Consider the following 19460-nt stretch of genomic DNA (forward strand, 5'->3'; position numbering starts at 1 on the left):
CCTTTGAGATACCTGTCAACCAGAAAGGTTGTAATTAGCAAGGGGGATGTTTTAGAGACTCTGCTGTTTCTACAATGGGATTCATTGGTATTTGGGGTTGGATGAGAAGTAGCAATTCCCTTGGGGATTAAGAAGAGATGAACATATGTAGATTCACTGTTCAACCCCAGAAGGTCTGGGATGCATCATAAGGTCACTGACTCCAAGCTTAGCCACTAGACACCTTCCAGAGTATTGTTACAGATGGTGTTGCTAGCAGGCCGGGTTCTAATTCATTTGAGGCTGTCTGAATTCACTGAATTCCCCTCCTGAAATCTGTTTGCTAGTCTCAGTCTAATAGTGTCAGCCATTAACTTCAGACCTGCTTCTATTCTGCTAAAAATAATACCATGCAGCTAAAGAGATTGCTAAGTGGTAAGTGGTTAAGAGCAAAGACTACTCTTCTAGAGGACCTGGGTTCAATTCCCAGTACCCGCCTGGCAATTCACAAACACCTGTACCTTCAGTTCCAGGGGATCAGATGCATTCTTCTGGCCTCTGTGGGCACCGGGCACTCATGTTGTGTACAGACATGCAAGCAGGCAAAACACCCATACACATAAAATAGAAAAATAAGTAAATCTGAAACAAAAACAAAAACCACACACACACAAACAAACCTAAAACTACATAAAGGCCAGAGAGTTGGCTCAAGAGTTAAGATCACATACTGCTCTTGCAGAAGACCCAAGTTTGGTTCCCAGAACCTACATCAGATGGCTCACACTGCCTATAACTCTCTATCAGACGTATCTGATTCCTCTTTTCTCAGCAGGCACCTGCACATGCATACACCTACCCACACACAGGCATACATGTGCATACGTACAGAGACACACAGGCACATATGTGGGTGCATGTGGGCACACACACGCAATTAAAAATTATAAAAGCAAATCTTTAAAAGAGCAAATAAAACCATTACTATAAAATGCAAAGAGAAAGGGATTTATTTTAAAATGTATTTACTTTTATGTGTATGTGTGTGTTTGGGTGTATGTTTGTGCACCACGTATGTGAGAATGGTCAAGGAAACCAGAAGAGGGTGTCAGATCTCTTAGAAGTGGAATTACAGGCATTTCTGAGCGGCCTGCAGGTGCTGGGTACCAAACAGTCCTCTGTAAGAGCAGCAAGTGCTGTTAACCACTGAGCCATCTCTCCAGCCCCTTGGTGGGTTTGTTTGTTTTTAAAATTTATTTAAAAATTTTTAGTGTGTGTGTGTGTGTGTGTGTGTGTGTGTGTGTGTGTGTGTAAGTAAGATGAAAGCAGAAATGGGAAGGAGGTAAACCAGCTGGAGAAAGGAGGAATGGGAAGTGAAGATGGGTATTTGCAACATACAATGACATACGTGTCATAATGAAAACCACTTTTGGTATGCTATCTACAGAACTAAATCTGTCACAACTCTTGGACGAGACACAAAACATGACTTAAGCTAAGGTTTGTCCCTTGCAAATGGAATGAAGCAAGCTTATGTACCTCTAAGTAAGGAATATTTATTGACAAGACCACCGAGTAGATGTCTAATTTACTGCGCTGTTAGCGTGAATAAATGCTTTTTAACTAACGCGTTATTCTCCTGCGTTTCTAGCAATTGTGGATGATGAAAGGCTGTCTGCAGAGGAGATGGATGAGAGGAGGCGGCAGAACATCGCCTATGAGTACCTGTGCCACCTAGAGGAAGCCAAGAGGTGAGATCCAGGTTTAGTCTGTCTCTGTCCCTGTTCTTGGAGCTTAGCCTTGGGCTAAGATTGTGGGATTTGATGACCAGAAGTTTCCTGAATGAGCCAACAATTCCAAAGAATTATCAGGATTGTGGCTGGCCAAAGAGACACTCTTACCTGTCGCCTATAATTTAGATTTGGACACATCTGTCATCCCAATGCCAGGTCAGCATGGCAGGATGGACTCAGTTCATTCAAGTCAGCCCTTGATCACAGCTGGGTGGGTACCACACTCATCTGTGCATATGCCGGTAATAATTCAGCTGCCGTCTTGTTGGTAGCAGGCTGTGAGATACCATTTCTGGTCGTGGAGAATTGAGAGAGGTCAATGTCAAGGGGCCAGGGAGGCAAATCTTCCTTTGCCCTTCCTCAGAGCCTCCCAGGAAACTACAGGACAAACTAGATTATCTTAGATTCTGCATTTCACTGGCTTGGATACAGGGCAGCAACAATAACTTCAACCCAATTTCTTTTCCCCAAGAGTGTCCTTAGGAGATCTTTTTGTGACCTCTTGCCCAACAATGGCCTATGTGCCTGAAGTCCATGGGTCACTAAACTATGAGGCGGGTTTATGACTGCAATCTCCTTAACTTGTGGGTGTGTGGCCACTTGGGTATGTTGTCTATAAAATCACATTGACTCTTTTAGACTCTTTGGATTAAGTAAATGCTGGCTGGATTCTCCTCAGAGAAAGTGAAGATAAAGAGTGCAATGTGCAAGTGTCTCCTTAGGACTCTGCCCTTTGCTGAGCCAGTGCTACTAGTTAGCATTGATATACTGCTCTGTGAGACAGGTGACCTAGGTGTCCTCTTACCTCCGCACCCAGTAAACACTCGGTGAAGTGGTCGTGGATGGTAATTATCTCTGGTCACTGATAAGTAGTTGTCTATAGAGCTAGAAGGAGGAGGAGTTTACCCGGTGTTTTATAAAATACTAATCCTTGGTTGAATTTGGCATTAACCTTGCTTTGCTGGGGGTTCTCAGTGTTGTTTCCTCTTTTAACAGTGCCATGCAACTTTATGCTCTAATAATCATCTTTTAAGAATTACTTAACATGCTTGTAAAGTCTACATTTAGGCAGGAAGACACTAAGAGTCCTCGCCAGTGGAAGATTATTGAACACACTCTCTTAGTCTCATTCTTGCTTAAAAAAAAACAAGATAAAGGAAGAAATTCCTAGGTGTGCGATCGTGACTTGCATCCCTTGACAAAGTCTGAGAATTAGTGGGAGGGCTTTCCTTTTCTTTGCTGACATATGTTTCTCACCCTAGGTGTGTGCTTTATTTTTTACCCAAGTGGGAAAGAGTGTCATGGGAGAGAAGCATGACCTAGATGAAGTTGGTAGATCTGATTTCCTGGTCCCCGCTTGCACTGTGTGACGATGGGCAGGTCATCCAACCCACTGGGGAAGTCCCATTTGCTCTGTAAATTGGGTGGTGGGTACGACTACCTGTCCCACCTTCTTCCTGATTTTATTTATTTATTTAAAATCACAGAAAGAGGGAACGTATTCTGTGACTGCTGGTGCAGGCCAGACATCTGGTGGCTTGGTGGTTGTGTAAGCATAGCTGTCTCTTCAGTGTGGCAAAGTGACGAAGATGAATCTTTGCAGCTTCTTATCTTCTTCAGTGTTATTGCAACTCATTAGTGAATTTTTTTTTCTCTTTTTATATTTTTGTCATAAAGGTAGTCCCAGATTCTTTGAGGAAAATTTCCTAAGAAAGAATGTCTTAGCAATAATAGCCTATAAGAATATAAAGTTTTCAAAGCTGCAGAGATGGCTCAGGATCTCTTGCCATACATCTATGACCACCTGAGGTCAGATCCCAAGAAGCCGGAGCTGGACATGATCCACTCCTGTAGTGAGATGGGAGGCCGAGCTGAAAGTATCCTGGAAGCTCACAGGCCAACTTGCCTGGCATGCTCAGTGGTAAACAGCACAACACCCTGTCCCAAAGAAGAAGGGAGGACCAACCCACAGGTTGCCCTCTGACCTCTGTACCTGTTGAATGCCCACATTCACGGGAGAGCACACATTTGCATGCCTACGTGTACACGCAGCTTTTTAAATTGGTCTATAGACTTAATGAATCCCTAGCTAAGTTCAACCTTCTGTTCTGTTGGTATTTTAGAATTTTGGTTTTTGTCAGAATGGTGTGTTTTTTTTTGTTGTTGTTTTGTTTTGTTTCTTTTGTCAGAATGTCCCATAAAGAAAGCACAGGGGCTCGAGAGATACTCAGTGGTTAAGAGCTGTTGCTGTTCTTGCAGAAGACCTGGGTTCTGTTTGCAGCACCCACATAGTGGATAGCAACCATCTATAACTCCAGTTCCAAGGGGTTCCAATTCCTTTTCTGGCCTCGGTGGGCACCAGGCATGTACATGGTACACAGACATACCTGAAGCCAAAACATACACATAAAATCAAGTTAAAAAGAAAGTACACAGACAGTCTAACAGATTAACGACTTAGAGTGTAAAACGCTAAAAGTCTGAAATTAAAATGGACAGGCTGGGCAAGGTAGCACACATCTGTAATTCTTTCTCTTGGGAGTCAGAGGCAAGTGGATCTCTGAGTTCAAGGCCAGCCTGGTCTACATAGAGAGTTTCAGGCCAGGCAGGACTACACAGGAAGACCCTGGCTCAAAAGAAACAAACAAACAAACAAATAAGCAAAGCCCCCTAATTTGAGCAAAAGTTAAGAGTAGACTTCACTAAAACAGGTAAACAAACAACCAATAAAAAACGTGGTAAGATTATTCCACATTGGTTACTAGGGGATTAGCTATAGCACAAATGACACATTGTAACAAGTGTCACCAAAGATGCGCAGAATTTGGAGCCTTGTGGATTGCTGGTTGGATGATAAAATGGTGCTGCTCCTTTAGAAGTATCTGGCAGGTCTTTCAGTTATCAAGCATAGAGTGGCCACGTGATTTAACAATCCCAATCCCAGGTCCGTACTCTTGAGCATGAAAAACCTAATGTCCACACAAAAATGTATATCCAATCCATTGTTTATATTAGTAAAATGTAAAAATCAACCCAAATCCACCCACAGCGAATTAATGAATAAACAAAATATAGCATGTCTACACAATGAAATAAAGTACAGCTATAAAATAGGATGCACATATTCATGTTATAATATTTATGAACATCAAAAGTATTAAACTGGACAGATCTGTAGAGGTGAAGGCTTTTGGTAAGACCTGGGCGCGGGGCGGAGGGCGGTTGTGAATGACTGAGAATGGACCTGGGATTTCTGTTGAGGATGATAAAAAACGTTCTAAAATTGACTGTGTTGACGGTGGCAGAAATTAAAAATAGTGAATTACAGACTTGGAAAGGATGAGTTATCTGGTATGATGGTTATCTTAATAAAAGTGATTGATGTTCCTTTAGGCAGACAGGTTTGGAGAGGGTCCTTTGTGCAGCTCATAAAGCAGGTGAACTGGTTCTTAGCAGATACATTCCGTCCAGGCATAGCCTGAGTGGGTTCTTGGGTTCTGGGTTTCTCACAAGGCTGCAGTCACCTCAGTGTTCCCAAAGGGGCACATCCATTTCAAGCTAGTTTAGTGCTGTTGACAGGACTCAGTTCCTCACATTGGACCCGGGACCCCTGTTCCTAACAGCTGGTAGGTAGAGCCTTTCCTTCTCTCGGTACCCAGGCACTGGGCGCAGCTGGCAAGCATCTTCCACCAGAGTGAGCATGTAAGAGCGCAAGCTGGAATGCAAGTAGTCTAGAACCTATTTTCAGATCCTTTCTGGTGTATCTTCCTGATTAGAATCAAGGCCATGTTCAGAGTGAGGGGAATGCACAGGACTATGAATTCAAGGAGAAGACCTCTGAGGGACACGTTAGAAGCTACATTCCTGGTCCATCTTCTTAGAACCGATACATTTAGCTGGGGAAACTGAGGGGGTGTATCCTTTTGTTACTGACAGACACCCAGCCAGGAATTGGCTGATGTCTTGGTCTCATGGTTATGGTACTAAGATCATCACTGCCTTGATTGATTGATTGATTGATTGATTTTGAGAGTTTTTGTTGTGAAAGAAAGAGCCCAGGACCTCTTGGATGCTACACATGCACGTTCCCACTGAGCCAACACTCCCAGCCCTGAGCTAGTTCACTCGTCTGTCTTATAACTTAAGACTAAATAGACTCAGTTTAAGTTTCCTTTTCAGATATCCCGCAAGCTGGCTGTATAGCTGCTTTGTGGTGAGAATTTTGCTGACACAGGACTGGGCAGGCGTGTGCTGCTCCTATGGGCTTTGAAAGGTTCTTGCCGATGCCAGAAATCCCACTGTTTGGAAAAGTTACTCCTTTTATTTAAAGAATTAGTACTGCTGAGTGCTCCTTACTGATTTATGTAAAATATATTTTGAGTCATGAAAATGAGTACATTTTAAGAAAGGCAGTCCTTTGTTGGGGACAGCTATAAAAAAAGTTGAGACTGAGGGTTCAGTTTGGGAGAACTCGAGGCTGAAGAAGGGAAATCCAACTGGGGCCATTATGAAGGTCAGAGAACAGGAGGAGAAATCTTGGCAAGACACGGACAGGGAATTTGGACATTACAGTTGAACGCAGTTATGAATGGAGCCACTATTGTATCTAAGGAAGGTCTCTGCGGTATCTTATTTCTTTCTTAAGGAAGGAGAAAATGCACACACAAATTTTGCTATACTTACTCTTTTCTGCCCTGAGTTTAAAATTAAGTGTGTGGTGGCGGGGGTGGGGGTGGGGGAAAGGGGGCTTTTCTTGGTGAAGGGCTTGTTTCGAAATATTGTCTTGATAGAGCTAGGTGTGGCCAAGTTGTTGCCTGTATGCCTAAACATGGGGTGGGTTTTTGTTAAATGTGCCCTAGAAACAAAACAAAACTTGGGCCTGAGTGCTTTTGTGTCCTGTTTACAATTCAGAAACCAAAAGGGACACCTTGTTGTTTAAATCAAGTCTCAAGTGCTAACCTGATCTGGTCGTGGATTAGAGACTAGAGAATCAGGCATGAGAAGAGACGTGCTCCGAATGTCTAAGCAAGCAGAAGCCACAAGTGTGGTTTTGGTGTACGATGAATAATTGTGCTTACTTAAAAAGAAAATGGTCGTGCCTGGGAAATACTTCACAGAATCTACTCAATTCCCCCTTCATGCTGGGGCTTCTTTGTCCTTATTCTTAAGGACACCCTATGCTTGGATGTGCTCACAAGCACAGCTAAATTTGGAATTTTGGGGGTGATATCTTGGTATGCAGTTTATTGAGAGACTTGTTGCTCTATACATTATTTCAGGGAATTCCTAATTGTATTTGCAGCCCATAAACAGCTTTCTTGTTTCGATGGTAACTGCCTCTCTCCTCTTTTTTGTCCTCCCCATCCGCTCCCTTAGCTATGCTGAGGGAGAGAGAAAGAACACAGGGCTACTCTACGGAGCAGCTGGTGGAATCGGAAGGGTGGTCAGCCCACAGCAGTGGTGCCTCTCAGGTCTGACTCCCAGGTGAGAGGAGGGCCTGCTGTGAGGATCACTGGTCTGTTTGGGGGCCGTTTTCCAACCAGTTTGTGTTGGCAGCCACACGGAGCAGGGTTCTACCCTTTTAGGCAGGCCAGGGCTAGGTACATTCTAACAATGGGGAGAGGAATAGTCTCCTAGAAGAAAGGACTCAGCTGGAGTAACTTGGAAAAGAATGAGACATGGTCTTGATGGGTATCTTCATGGGACACAAGGAGGCAGGATGTTGGCCAGCCCTACTGCCAGCCTGCAGGACTTAGGGCAGAAGTGGAGATGCTGATGCTGAGGTCCAGCTGGGTGGTGACTAGGGGGAGGTACTATAGAGTTGCAGTTGAAGGAATGGCGATTGAAGATGTAAAGGAATAAGTCATGGGTTTTAGCAGAGGACCGAGTGTGGGCAGTAGAGGACATTGGGAAATTTCCTGCTTGATTGTTTTGTGACTCAGAGGAACTCACTTTTGTGGTCTCTATTAGCTAAGCCTGGCCATGGGACACCTCTTTGGAAGGGTTTTTTTGGTTTTAGTCCACATATTGTGTGTTCTAGCTATGGCTGTTTGTTGGCTAGGTCCCTGGCAGGTATGCTCCTGTTAATCGTCTCAAGCCAGGGACAAGTTAAGCAACTAGTATTTGACTCCAGTGTTTGTATTTGTTTCTCAGACTCTTAGGGTTGGAGGCCTGGGAGGGGCTTGAAACTTTCCGTGGTCTCAAATGTCACAAACAAGGTGTCACATGAGTGACTATTCACAAGGCACCATACTCTGAGCACTCACCACACATGGCCTCAGGTGTCGCTGCCATCCTGGGGAGATGGGCAGTCCTCAGTTTGTAGATGAAGAAGCCAAGTCCTGGAAAGACTTTAGTATGTGTTCAGTGTCACAGCCAACAAGCCACAAAAAAGTATTATAACCATTTCTATCTGATATCAACTGTGTGCATTAAAACATAAAGCATTACCCCACTTTTTCCTTCCTTCCTTCCTTCCTTCCTTCCTTCCTTCCTCCCTTCCTCCCTTCCTTCCTTCCTTCCTTCCTCCCTTCCTCCCCCTCCCCCCTTTCCTTTTTCTTTTGTTGGAGATATGGTATTGCTATATTACCAAGGCTGGTCTTCAGTTTGCTATATAGCCCCAGCTGGCTTCTGACTTGGTATCCTCTGCCACGCGCTCTAAAGTACTGGGATTCCAGATATTCATGAACATACCTGGCTCCTACTACTTGGTCATGTCTTTATTGCTGCAAGTTCATGCTGGTCTAGGATTTTATTCTCATGGGCTAGCTCTTCCCAGCTCTTGATTGAAGAGTTTATCTAATTATCCTTTATCAATAAGAACACGTGAGTCAGATATTGGGTAAGAACATGAATGATCAGAGAAGCAGCAGAGAGCCAATCAGTGACCTCCTCTCTCTCTCCTTCCTCCATCCAAAAGGGCAGAGAATCTTTCTAAGCCCCACCCTACTACTTCCTGTGTCTTTCTCTGTGTCCTCTCTGGTCAGCTAGTAGCTGGCTCCACCCTCTGATTCAAAGCAAACTTATTGTCAGTCTCAGAAGTGTCAGAGTGTGATCAAAATATCCCACAACACTTGACGGTTTCTTACTTTTTAAGTTTAGAGGGATTAGTATCATTGCCCATTTTGGTGCTCTTTCTCTCTCTCTCTCTCACCCTCCCTCCCTCCCTCCCTCCCTCCCGCCCTCCCTCTTTCTGTTGCTTCTATTATTTGTTTGTTTCTCTCTTTCTCATAGTCCATGTTGGCCTTGACTTTGTGATCTTCGTGCCTCAGCATCCTGTTGGAATGTGGGGTAATGCTTTATGTTTTAATGCACACAGTGTTGGAATTACAAGCACTGCTGCACCTGGCTCAGTTTTGTTCTGAGTGCTACCATTGAGATCCATTCATCCTGGAGGGCTTTGCCTCGTCCATAGCTTCTTTCTTCTTTCTTTCTTCTCCTTCGCCATCTCTTAAGTGGTTTTTTTTTTTTTAATACTTATAGGAATTTTCCGTTTTCTGTACTACAGACTTTCTCCTCCTCATTCAAGATAGTCTTCATTCATTGCTATTCTTGGTTAGGTCTGGATTTCTCACTCAGTTCATCAGTCATCGTCTTGGTCTGCCGCTATTATGACTGGTTTCACAGTGTGCTTGGCTTTTTGTTGAGACATCAAAAGGTATGAATAGCAAACACCACTGCAGTCTCTTCCTTCCTGTGTGAACCAGATGCTGCCTCACGCTGTGATGCTTAAAACTCATAAAACAATATCTTTATTCACGGTGTAGGCTCTGAGGGAAGCTGCTGGGGGAGAACTGGCAATTACAGACAGATTCCTTATGTCTTCCACCTCAGAATGGCTGCAGAATGTCAAGTGGCCTTTATTTGCTTTCTCAGGATGAGTACCGTGTTCCCCAAGTGGGGCCAGGACCCCATTCCTTCATGCAGAGCACCTAGACTCCAGTGAGTTTATGAGATCCCTTAGCCATGGTTCCTTTAGTGCTAGGTTTGGGATGAGGAAAAATGTCTTCTGGCTGTCTGGTAATACTTGCACTCTGTGAGTCTCTCCAAGTCATATTTACCAGGAAAATATTAGTTAGAAAGCTCAACAGTAACAATAAATATTGCATTTATTTGATAAATTCAATTTAAGTTCTTAGTTTGACGCTGAATTCCTAGTATGGGAGTTAGCTATGTGTAGGTCCTTGTCACTTGTCTTTCATTATTATATTTTTTTCCTTTGGACAAATTTAAATCCATTTAGGTTTTAGAACAGAAGTCTAGAAAGTAACATCTCTAGTTATTTCAAATTCTCCCCCATTGAGTCTTGCCTGGATTGGTTTAAATATCCCTTGACTTTTTTTTTTCTCTTTCTAATGCATTCTTTTGGTGCCTTTGGTATTTTGCATGGCATGCGGTAAAACAGCTACATCATTTGTGAGAAAGAAATTTAGGGAGGTGTCTTAGTTAGGGTTTGTTTCTACTGCTGTGAAGAGACACCATGGCCATGGCAACTCTTATAAGGAAAAACATTTAATGGTCTGGCTTACAGTTCAGAGGTTTAGTCCATTTTCATCATGGTGGGACATGGTACCATGCAGGCAGACTTGGTTCTGGAGAGGTAGCTGAGAGTTCTACATCTTGTATAGGAAAATAGGAAGTGACCTGAGACACCGGGCAGTATCGTGAGCATAGGAGACCTCAAAGTCTGCCCTCACAGTGACACACTTCTTCCAACAAGGCCACTACTTCAACAAGACCATACCTCCCATTAGTGCCACTCCCTTTCAGGGCCATTTTCTTTCAAACCACCACAGAAGGTGAACCCCAAATTCAGTTACATTTTGCATTAAGGTTATATGGGTGCTTAGGAGATTGACCCAAATAGTATAAATGCAGTTCTTAGGAGTGGGTCCATGGAATCTGTCTGTCTACTCACCTACTTACCTACCTACCTACCTACCTACCTACCTACCTTTGTTTGGTTTTGTTTTTTTCTTTCAAGACAGGGTTTCTCTGTGTAACAGTCCTGGAACTCACTCTGTAGACCAGGCTGGCCTCGAACTCACAGAGATCCAGCTGCCTCTGCCTCCCCAGTGCTGACATGTACCACCACTGCCTGGTTAGGCATCTACATTTTAATAAGATGCTCCGGTGAATTTTGATGCCCCCTGAAGTTTGAGGATTGTGCATTTGAGAGTGAAGACAGAAGCACGTGTGGTTGATACTGTCTCTGCTTCCAGCTTCTCCACCTGGCTTTGATCCGAAGAACAGAGGATCCCTCCTTCCTCTGGGGTGGGAGGGGAGGCAGGGTACTGAGGGCTACACTGCGGGATAGGAGCCTGATGGAAGGAGAAGCAGAAGCGCTTCCATCAGGATGGGCAGGAAGCCAGAGCAGTTCTCAGAAGACAGCTGAAGTTTGGCGTTTTCTTTGCAAAGCCAATCATCGGTTCATGTAACTTTCTCAACAGTGCAAAGGGGAAATGAATGAGGTGGCCAGGCCTCAGGCTCAGTGTGATGGCTCTGACCAAGTCATGGGACACCAAGACCCATGGTGTCAATGTGAACATCATTAGAATTAGGCAGCCTTGAGGTCCCATCTGGCTACTGGGGCTGGTGAAGCCAGAATGGCTAAGAGGGGGATGGGGTGATGAGGATAAGGGGCAGGGTCCCTAAGAACAAGGAAGTGGAGACCAGTAAATAGAGGCTGTAGCCAGAGATTTGGAAGTCTGCAACGCAAAGGTGGAGTATTTCCAGGTAGTGATAAAGTCCAAGGTGTGGTGGAGCTGATGTGGAGCTATAATGCAATGGAAGTGGAATGGAGGAGGAAGTCTCCCAGCTAGGCCTCTGGGTGCTACCAAGGTCAACAACCTCCTTAAAGCCACCAGACAGAAGTAGGCCTGGAAGGAACCCAGTTACTGTGGTGAGAAAGGAAAGTCCTGGAGTCATACAGGCCATGTATGACAAGACCGGTCAGTCAGTCCTGACTGACTGATCTGCTGTGCTGCTGTAACACATTTCCCGAGGCTGGACAATGAAGTCCAAAGCAAGGTACCAGCAGGTTTGATATCTGGCGATGGCTCCGATCCGCTTTCAGGATGATATTCATAAAGAAGTGATCTAAAGTCACATCTAGGTCAACAGGTATTTCTCGTGGCAGCAAACCTGTGTCCCTTTTGTCCTTTTCTCTTAATAAAGGACTTGGTGAGGCACCATGACACAACTGGGCTTTTATTTTTAGACTTGGTGGAATCTGATGACACATGTCCACACTACTTAATTTTATGAGGGTAGTACTGGAGCAGGGAGGAGGGTAGTACCAACCTACAGACCAAATTGTGTTCACAGGAAGAGAAAGGCTCAGTTGTTCACTCTGTACTGCTGTAGAAACAATGGAAAATGGGGTTATCAGAGCAGTGTTAGGTAAATGACAAGACCAGGCACCACGTTTTATCTGGCCTTGATTACACGGTGTGGAGTCCATAGATTGACTGTGTTCCTCTCAAATGATGGATGAAGTCTGGAAGATTTCCTTCTTGGTTCTCTCAGTAGTTGTGTGATCTTGAAGAGAGTAGTCTTGAAGTACTGACGACCACCTTTGTGACGTGGACCCCAGACTACATACCTGCCCCACGTTTACACGTCACAGCATGATGATGTGACTCCAAGACCAGGAATCAAGCAATATGTTGGTGTAAATTGTAGAATATGGAAACAGAACAAAATGACTCTTAAGTGCCATTGTTTATTATAAAAACATTTTCCGTAGTAGGAACAGCTGTGAATCAGGCATCCTGGCTTAATTAGAGTCCAAGAATGTGCACCTTCAGCTGCTTTTTATTGATGCTGTTTGCACATTTGCTTCTGTCTAGCACAAATATAGGTGGAGTGAGTTTATGAAGGGAAGAATGAGAATATTGGAACAGTCTACGAGTACAATCTTCCTTCTGTAAATAGTGCTTTTCAACACTAGCTGCAGGACTCTCATAGCACCAAGAGAGAAGGAAATAATTGGTCAGACATGGAAATCCATACACATGGTTAATTACATCTTTTCATGGTAAAATAGCCATCAAAAAAATTCTCAGACCAAATAATAGCAAATTCAGCTCAAGATACAGTTCGTACTGCCAAGATTGTCAACTCCTTCAGAAAGGAACATGAGGTGATTGGAAAGGGTTGACTCATTGGCCTCCCTTGGGCAGAGCCAGAAGTTAGTCACAGCTCTCACAGGTAACCTGGGCTTCCTGGAGCCAGGGGCATCAAGGTGCCAGGTTTCCCTTCTGAACATCTGGAACACACGGACATCCACCTTATCTGAATTCTTATAAAGCTCATCTGAGTCTAGGGCCTTATTCCTACATGGTGGGCTGTGTGTGTGCCTGCTTTTGCTCAGCCTACTCCTAAGACTCTTGTCCCATTATTCTTGCCTTCATAACTCTGCTCTCCAGCACTGTGCCATGCAGAGGACTTCAGTAAATAACTCCTTATCTCCCAGAGCCTGTGGGAGGAGAGGAATAGATGGCTGAGGATCTGGTGAATAGCTTTCTCCTCCTCCCAAGAACCTTCCAGCTTCAGGTATTATGAATGCTTTATTTGTTTCTCTTTTGCTTTTTTGCTATATCTTTATAAGCTCTTTGAGAATTTCATACAATGCATTTTGACCATACTCAGATCTCCCCCAACTCCTGCCAGATCTACCCGCCTTCTCTATCCACCTAACTCTGTATTGCCTCTCTCGTTTTTAAAAATCATCACATCCAGCTTGTGCTGCACATACACTCTTGGGTATATGGTTTTCCGGTAGAGCATAGTCAATATAGAAGAGGCCACACCCTTACAGAGAACTGGCTTTCCCTCTCCCACAAGCTACAGATTGCCAATAGCGCCTCAACTAGGAGTGCCCCCTCCCTGCTCCATGCTGGAGTTGGTCTGGCTTGAGTTGGTGCATGCCTTGCGCATGCTGCCACAGCTGCTCTGGGTTCATATGTATAACTGCCCTGTCGGGTCCAGGAAACACTGATTCCTTGTACTCAACCACCCCTCTGGCTCTTTCTGTCTTCCCTCCTCGTCTTCTGCAACAGTCCCCAAGCCCTGGGAAGATGGAGTGTGACATAGACATCCCATTTGGTGGGGAGCATTTTGCAGTCTCTTCTCTACACCTTGACCAGTTGTGGCCTTTGACAGGCAGTAGCCTGTAATGTTTGGGGGTCTCTGGGACCTGATTGCCCAGTAACTCCAAAAGAGGTAACCTATTCCTGCCACTGGGCTCTTTGTTAGCCTGTGGAATGTAGTGGGGACATTGTTGGCCCATCATGGGGCAACTCCACTCAAACTCTTTTTATGTATGGGTATGTATATATTTTAGGAAGCTTCTTTGGTGGTAAGTTCCATATGACTTTTTCAAAACTTCTCTCACATTAATTATCCCTCCATGTTTTTCCTACTGTACTCTTCTCTCTCCTCTCCTACCTTTCCTGTTCCTGTTTACACCACTGTTTCTATCTCCCCTCCCTTGGGAGCACCCCCCATGACCCTTGCTAATTTCCTGACCTGTATGGGTATTCTGAATGGAACATACGTATTTGAAGATCCAATGAGTGAGAGAAGAACATGGGTCTGGGTTACTTCACTCAGTGATTATTTTCAATCCACTGTTTCTCCATCTATGTATCTGTGAATTTCAGAGTTAGGTTTTTCTTAACAGCTGAATAGTTCTCTGTTTTCTCTTCAGATCATATAAATCTTTTGCTTTTTAGCAGCTGAATAATGTGAGTGCTTTATTTAAAGTAACTAGCTGCTGTAGTTTGGGCAGACAGTGAAAGCCTGCCTGATGTTGTGGGGGAAGGACTGTAGGGTTGTTTGAGGTCCGAGACTATCTCATTGACCATAGTTTTTCTTTCCACCACTCATGGCACTTCTGAGTTCCAACAGGTTCTCAGTAGACATGTAGTGGTCAGGACTGAATCCATCATGGACCCCAGGCATTTCATTGGTAGGTCTTTTTGTTTTGTTTTTTCAAATGTGTATCTGAGCCATGTCCCAAAGAAAAAGATTTCAAAGGACCCCAAGAGAGCAGCAGTGGCATGCACTATCAAGATTCTGAAGATGGTTTCACATAGATGCCCGTCCCTTGTCAGGTAAACATGAATCCTCTTGTCCAGCTGTTGTACATGAGTGGGTGGGCCTCCGGTTGTTAGGTGAAGCTCTGGAAAGCCCTTCTCATGAGGAGGGTTGTCTGGGTACCAACTGGTTTCTGTCCATCAACTTGATACTTTTTTCTCCAGTTCCAAACATCTGGTGCTCAATTCTCCTTTATGGACTGTTCTGTCTTTTTTTTTTTTTTTTTTTTTTTTTTTAAATAGAAACCATCTCTCTATATAGCATAGTCCCTATAGGAGGGGATCTCATGTCCTCATGATCATAGAGAAGGAACCAAAGTTGGAGGTCTGAGCTGCTGCTTGGATGCTGGGAAGGTCCCAATATGCCCTCCTTGGCCACTGTTCCTTCCACACAATTCTCTAGTGTGAACTGGAGGAGTTGATAGGTGCCCTGCCAGGAGATGCTGTTCCCTAGAGCTTCAGGGTGGTGGGTGGGAGGGACCTTGTTCATTGTATTGTATTATATTGTGTTTTTGAGATAGGGTCCCACTATATAGTGCCCAGGTGGGCCTCAACCTCACCACCCTTTCACCTCAGCCTTCTGAGTGCTGAACCACTGTGTCTAAACTTCCAATTAATTGTATTTTAGATGTTTGATATATTTAAAACACATCTTCTCCTTTGTCTCTTAATTTGGAGTTTCTCACATCCTATTATCAACGATTGCCCAATACATACGCTCATTCTGGTTTTAATTTCTGTGAAAACTTAGCCCTTCATGTTTGGATTCACCTTTTTTTTACCCTTAAAAATGAAGCCAAGGCCCAATTAGCAAGAGTTGCTATGGCAACTTTGGTGTGATTGAGCCAGTGTACTAATGCAAATATGTTCAGTAAGTTTGAGCCGTAGATTTCCTTTAGAATGCAGAGGAAGAATTGACTTTGGCATAAAGATATCCACTGAACCCTCAAGAAAAGAGTTGCCAGGAACTAAAAATATAGAAGGTTTATAGCTTGTATAACTTACCATGGAAATTTTTAGCCATCTTTAAAATAAAATCAGTCTCATTTAGTTACATAAATATTATCACCTTAGATTTTGCTTGATCTATACAGCATGGATTTAAAATTCTGCCTAGTTCATTTCTTCCTACTCCCCCATATGATTTTACCCATTGATTGATTTACAATATTAATTATAGTTCAGGCCTATATTAATATTTTACTTGAGGTTGAAATAAATTCATTTTCTCCTTTGACACATAAATTTTAGACCCTGAGGCACCATTATCGGCAAAATAACTGAGTATTAAAATTAAGTATTCTTAAAACCTAAAATATGCACCAGCTGATTAGGCACGAGTTCCCAAACAATTATGGATTCCTGTGCCCGTTCTATAGACTTTACCCATCAAAAGCTATCTCCCTTCGTCCTCTTGTTTTCCACACTGAGCTTGTTTTCTCACTAGCATTGACCCGAATCTTGAGATATGTAAATGCTTAGTCACCATCACTTACCACAACCAAGGTGTTCCCGCTGTCACTCTTGATGGTGCTCACCGATGGATGTCTCTGTGTGTTTATTGGTATTTAGTTGGTCAGTTTGAATAAGGGACAGTTAGGATCACTCTAAGACAAACGTTGAGCTATTAGAATCAGTACTTCCTTTCTGCCCTTCTCTCTTCTTCCTCTGTTTCTTCTTTCCTTCTCTCCCTCCCCCTCTCCTTTTCTCCTCTTGTGCAGTAAGATTGCAGACAAGAAAACGGGGTCTTTTCCTTCTCAAGTGCGAGACATGGTCCTGGGATAGACGTCTCTTCAGCGAGACCCTTGGTCTGCCCTTCATGCGATCCTGGTGATGCTGCTGTAGGGGGCAGCTCCCCTCAAGAACAGGGAGCCCCCAACAGCACTGAAGCAGTTTAGAAAAGTTCACCAGTGGAGCCGTTCACTCGGAGGAGCTGCGGCTCGATGTCCGTGACATTTCCATCAGTGTTTCCCGTGGGGGCTAAGCGGCGGCCAGAAGAGGGCACCAGATCGCATTACAGATGGTTGTGAGCCACCATGTGGTTGCTGGGAATTGAACTCAGGACCTCTGGAAGAGCAGCCAGTGCTCTTAACCCCTGAGCCATCTCTCCAGTTCAAGAGATACATTTAAAGAGCATTAAGGGTCGCCCTGCATTCATTCCTCCTCCTAAAGATGCATCCTGACTTGTCTCCACACTTGCACACTGAGGAATGCAACGTCTTGATTAACTTGCTTAAGGAATGTCACAAAAATCACAACATTCTGAAATTTTTTGGTTATTGCAACGATCTTGATCGGGAAATGAGAAAGTGCTTGAAGGATGAGTATAACAGAGAAGAGGACCAGGAGCAGGGAGCATGGTGCCGCCATGCGAAAGAGGCTTTCTGACCTTCCAGAGGAAGCTGGAAGATAGGTCCACTGGATGTCTTGACTGGAGACCCGAAGATGGCCGGTAGCTGGAAAAATCCCTTCCTTTTGGTCTCTACGACCCTTTGAATGCAAAGTGACCGTGAAGAACTGAACCACGGAGAAACATGAGAATGTGGATTCTCAGTACTTGCTGAACAAAAGCCCTTAGTGCCATGGGCTGTGCCTGCCAAAGTTTCCTCTGCTGCTGCTCTGGGTCTCCATCGACCTAGTACTGACTCACCTCCTGAAATAAAGTAATTGGACAGTGGAAAAAAAAAAGAAAAGTTTACCAGATTACAGGTGTCCATGACCATGTCCAGTCTCACTATTGAGATGTCTGTCTCCATCCATCACATCCAGTTAGTCCTTTAGTGTGTGTCCAGCTTCCATTTCTAGCCACCATGCTGGGAGATTCACCCATGTTGTTGCAGGTACCATACAGTAGTCTACTCTTCATTGTTACTCACTTTTTGAGCAGAACAGGAAATGGAACTCAGGGCCTTCGAGATGCCAAGCAAGTGCTATACCACTGATGTACATCTTTTCTAAACCACCCACCACCACCACCACCACCACCCTTTTTTTTTGATCCTGAATGGTGCTCAATTGTATGACTATGCCAAAATTCCAAAATGATTTGATCAACTTGGGTTGTTTCCAGTCATTTGGGGCTGTTATAAGTAAAGCACGCACATGTATACATGCGTGTGTGTGTGTGTGTGTGTGTGTGTGTGTGTGTGTGTGTGTGTGTATGTGTGTGTGTATGTGTGTGTGTGCGCACATGTGTGGAGGATTGAACCCAGGCCTTCACCCTTGCTAGGCAGGCACTCTCTCATTGAGCTCTAAGTCCTGTATGTAAAACTGTTATCAACACAGAAACTTGCACAGTCTGGTGTTCTGGACCCAACTCCTGTGTTTGTGCCTGCTTCTCAGACTGAAAGTATTTTTTTGTGGTTAAGATGACCTCTCACCTTTCGCCTTCCCCTCCTTTTTCTCCTGTACGTGTGTTTTGAAGACAATAGTTTTTCTTGAGAAATGTTGACTTGGTTAAGCTATGGTTTTCCTAAGAATTATTCTGACTCCCGTTTCTTATTTCCCTGTTGCCCCCACGGCCACAGGCACTCCGTGTACAACACACCACACACACACACACACACACACACACACACACACACACACACACACACACACGCACGGCACTGCACCGCCCACCTACCAGATGAATCACACTGAAGTGGGATTTGCTAATCCGGCAGCGGGGACATTTCTGTGCTCTTGACACAGTGGGTGAGAAGAGTCCTGCTAGCTACCCACTTGATGTTTTCAATGTATGCCTCAGCCTGGAGGGCTGGGGGGAAGTCTCCAGTCACTCCCAGCCGCAGTGGTTTTCATTGAAATGGAAATTACCTTCTGCAGCCTCTCATTCTTGCTGATTTCCCTGGAAGAAGACACCGTTTAGTTTGCCAGCATTGAAGAGGAGAACTTTCTCCCCCACCCTCCCCCCATCCCCATCCCTTTACTTATTTTAGTCTGCAACAAGATTGAAGATGATTCACCAAGGCAAATCAGGCCTACTGTTGAAGCACATAGCTCACAATATAAGCCAGTTTGGACACTGGAACAGTGAGGTGTTGTCGGTGACTTGTGGAAGATGTTTTTGTATTGTTCATTCCAGCAATCGAGAATAAGACCACTACCACAGTTTAAAGCCAGATTTGAAACAAGCTTTAATTAAATACTGGCCAGGTGGGTGGACTCTGGCCCAGTCCATACCCAGGTTCCTGGGAAATGGCTCAGACTAAGAGTTCGCAGCGGCTTAAGAAGGAAAACGCATGATTCATTGCGTTTCTCCTCCGGTCCAATCAGGGGCAAGCATACATCCTGATGTACCTCCAGCCTGTGAACCTCCTGCCCATATGTGATCAAGCACATCCGTGCAGATGGGTCAGACAAACTTGTTTAGGGGAGTGAAAACATGTGTCTTGTCATCTCCCATAAACAATACCCTTCAGCATTTCAGGAACTGTCTGTCCTTGGGCAAGGGGCTTGCAGATCAGAGGCATTTTTGTTCTCTGGATCTCTTAGGCATAGTCATTACAACTTAAAATGTAGCTTTGGCTCTCACAGTATCTGAGCATTGTTCCCAAGTCCCTAAGTCACCGTCACCAGTTTTCAGTTT

General features: G+C 44.3%; 1 protein-coding gene and 1 pseudogene across 3 annotated transcripts in view; both read left to right on the top strand.

Annotated features, from left to right (window-relative positions):
* Iqgap2 (IQ motif containing GTPase activating protein 2) overlaps positions 1–19460 on the top strand; it is a 277678-nt gene that overhangs the window by 51620 nt on the left and 206598 nt on the right. For all 3 annotated transcript variants that reach the window (XM_052743525.1, XM_052743527.1, XM_052743528.1), the window contains exon 2: positions 1631–1730. In XM_052743525.1, coding sequence (XP_052599485.1) covers positions 1631–1730 — 100 coding nt within the window. The remainder of the gene's footprint in view (positions 1–1630; positions 1731–19460) is intronic.
* Positions 17014–17624, top strand: LOC128113672 (COX assembly mitochondrial protein 2 homolog; annotated as a pseudogene).

The sequence above is a fragment of the Peromyscus californicus genome, unplaced genomic scaffold (assembly GCF_007827085.1).
Source record: "Peromyscus californicus insignis strain IS unplaced genomic scaffold, ASM782708v3 Scaffold_18__1_contigs__length_77618521, whole genome shotgun sequence".
NCBI lineage: Eukaryota > Metazoa > Chordata > Mammalia > Rodentia > Cricetidae > Peromyscus > Peromyscus californicus.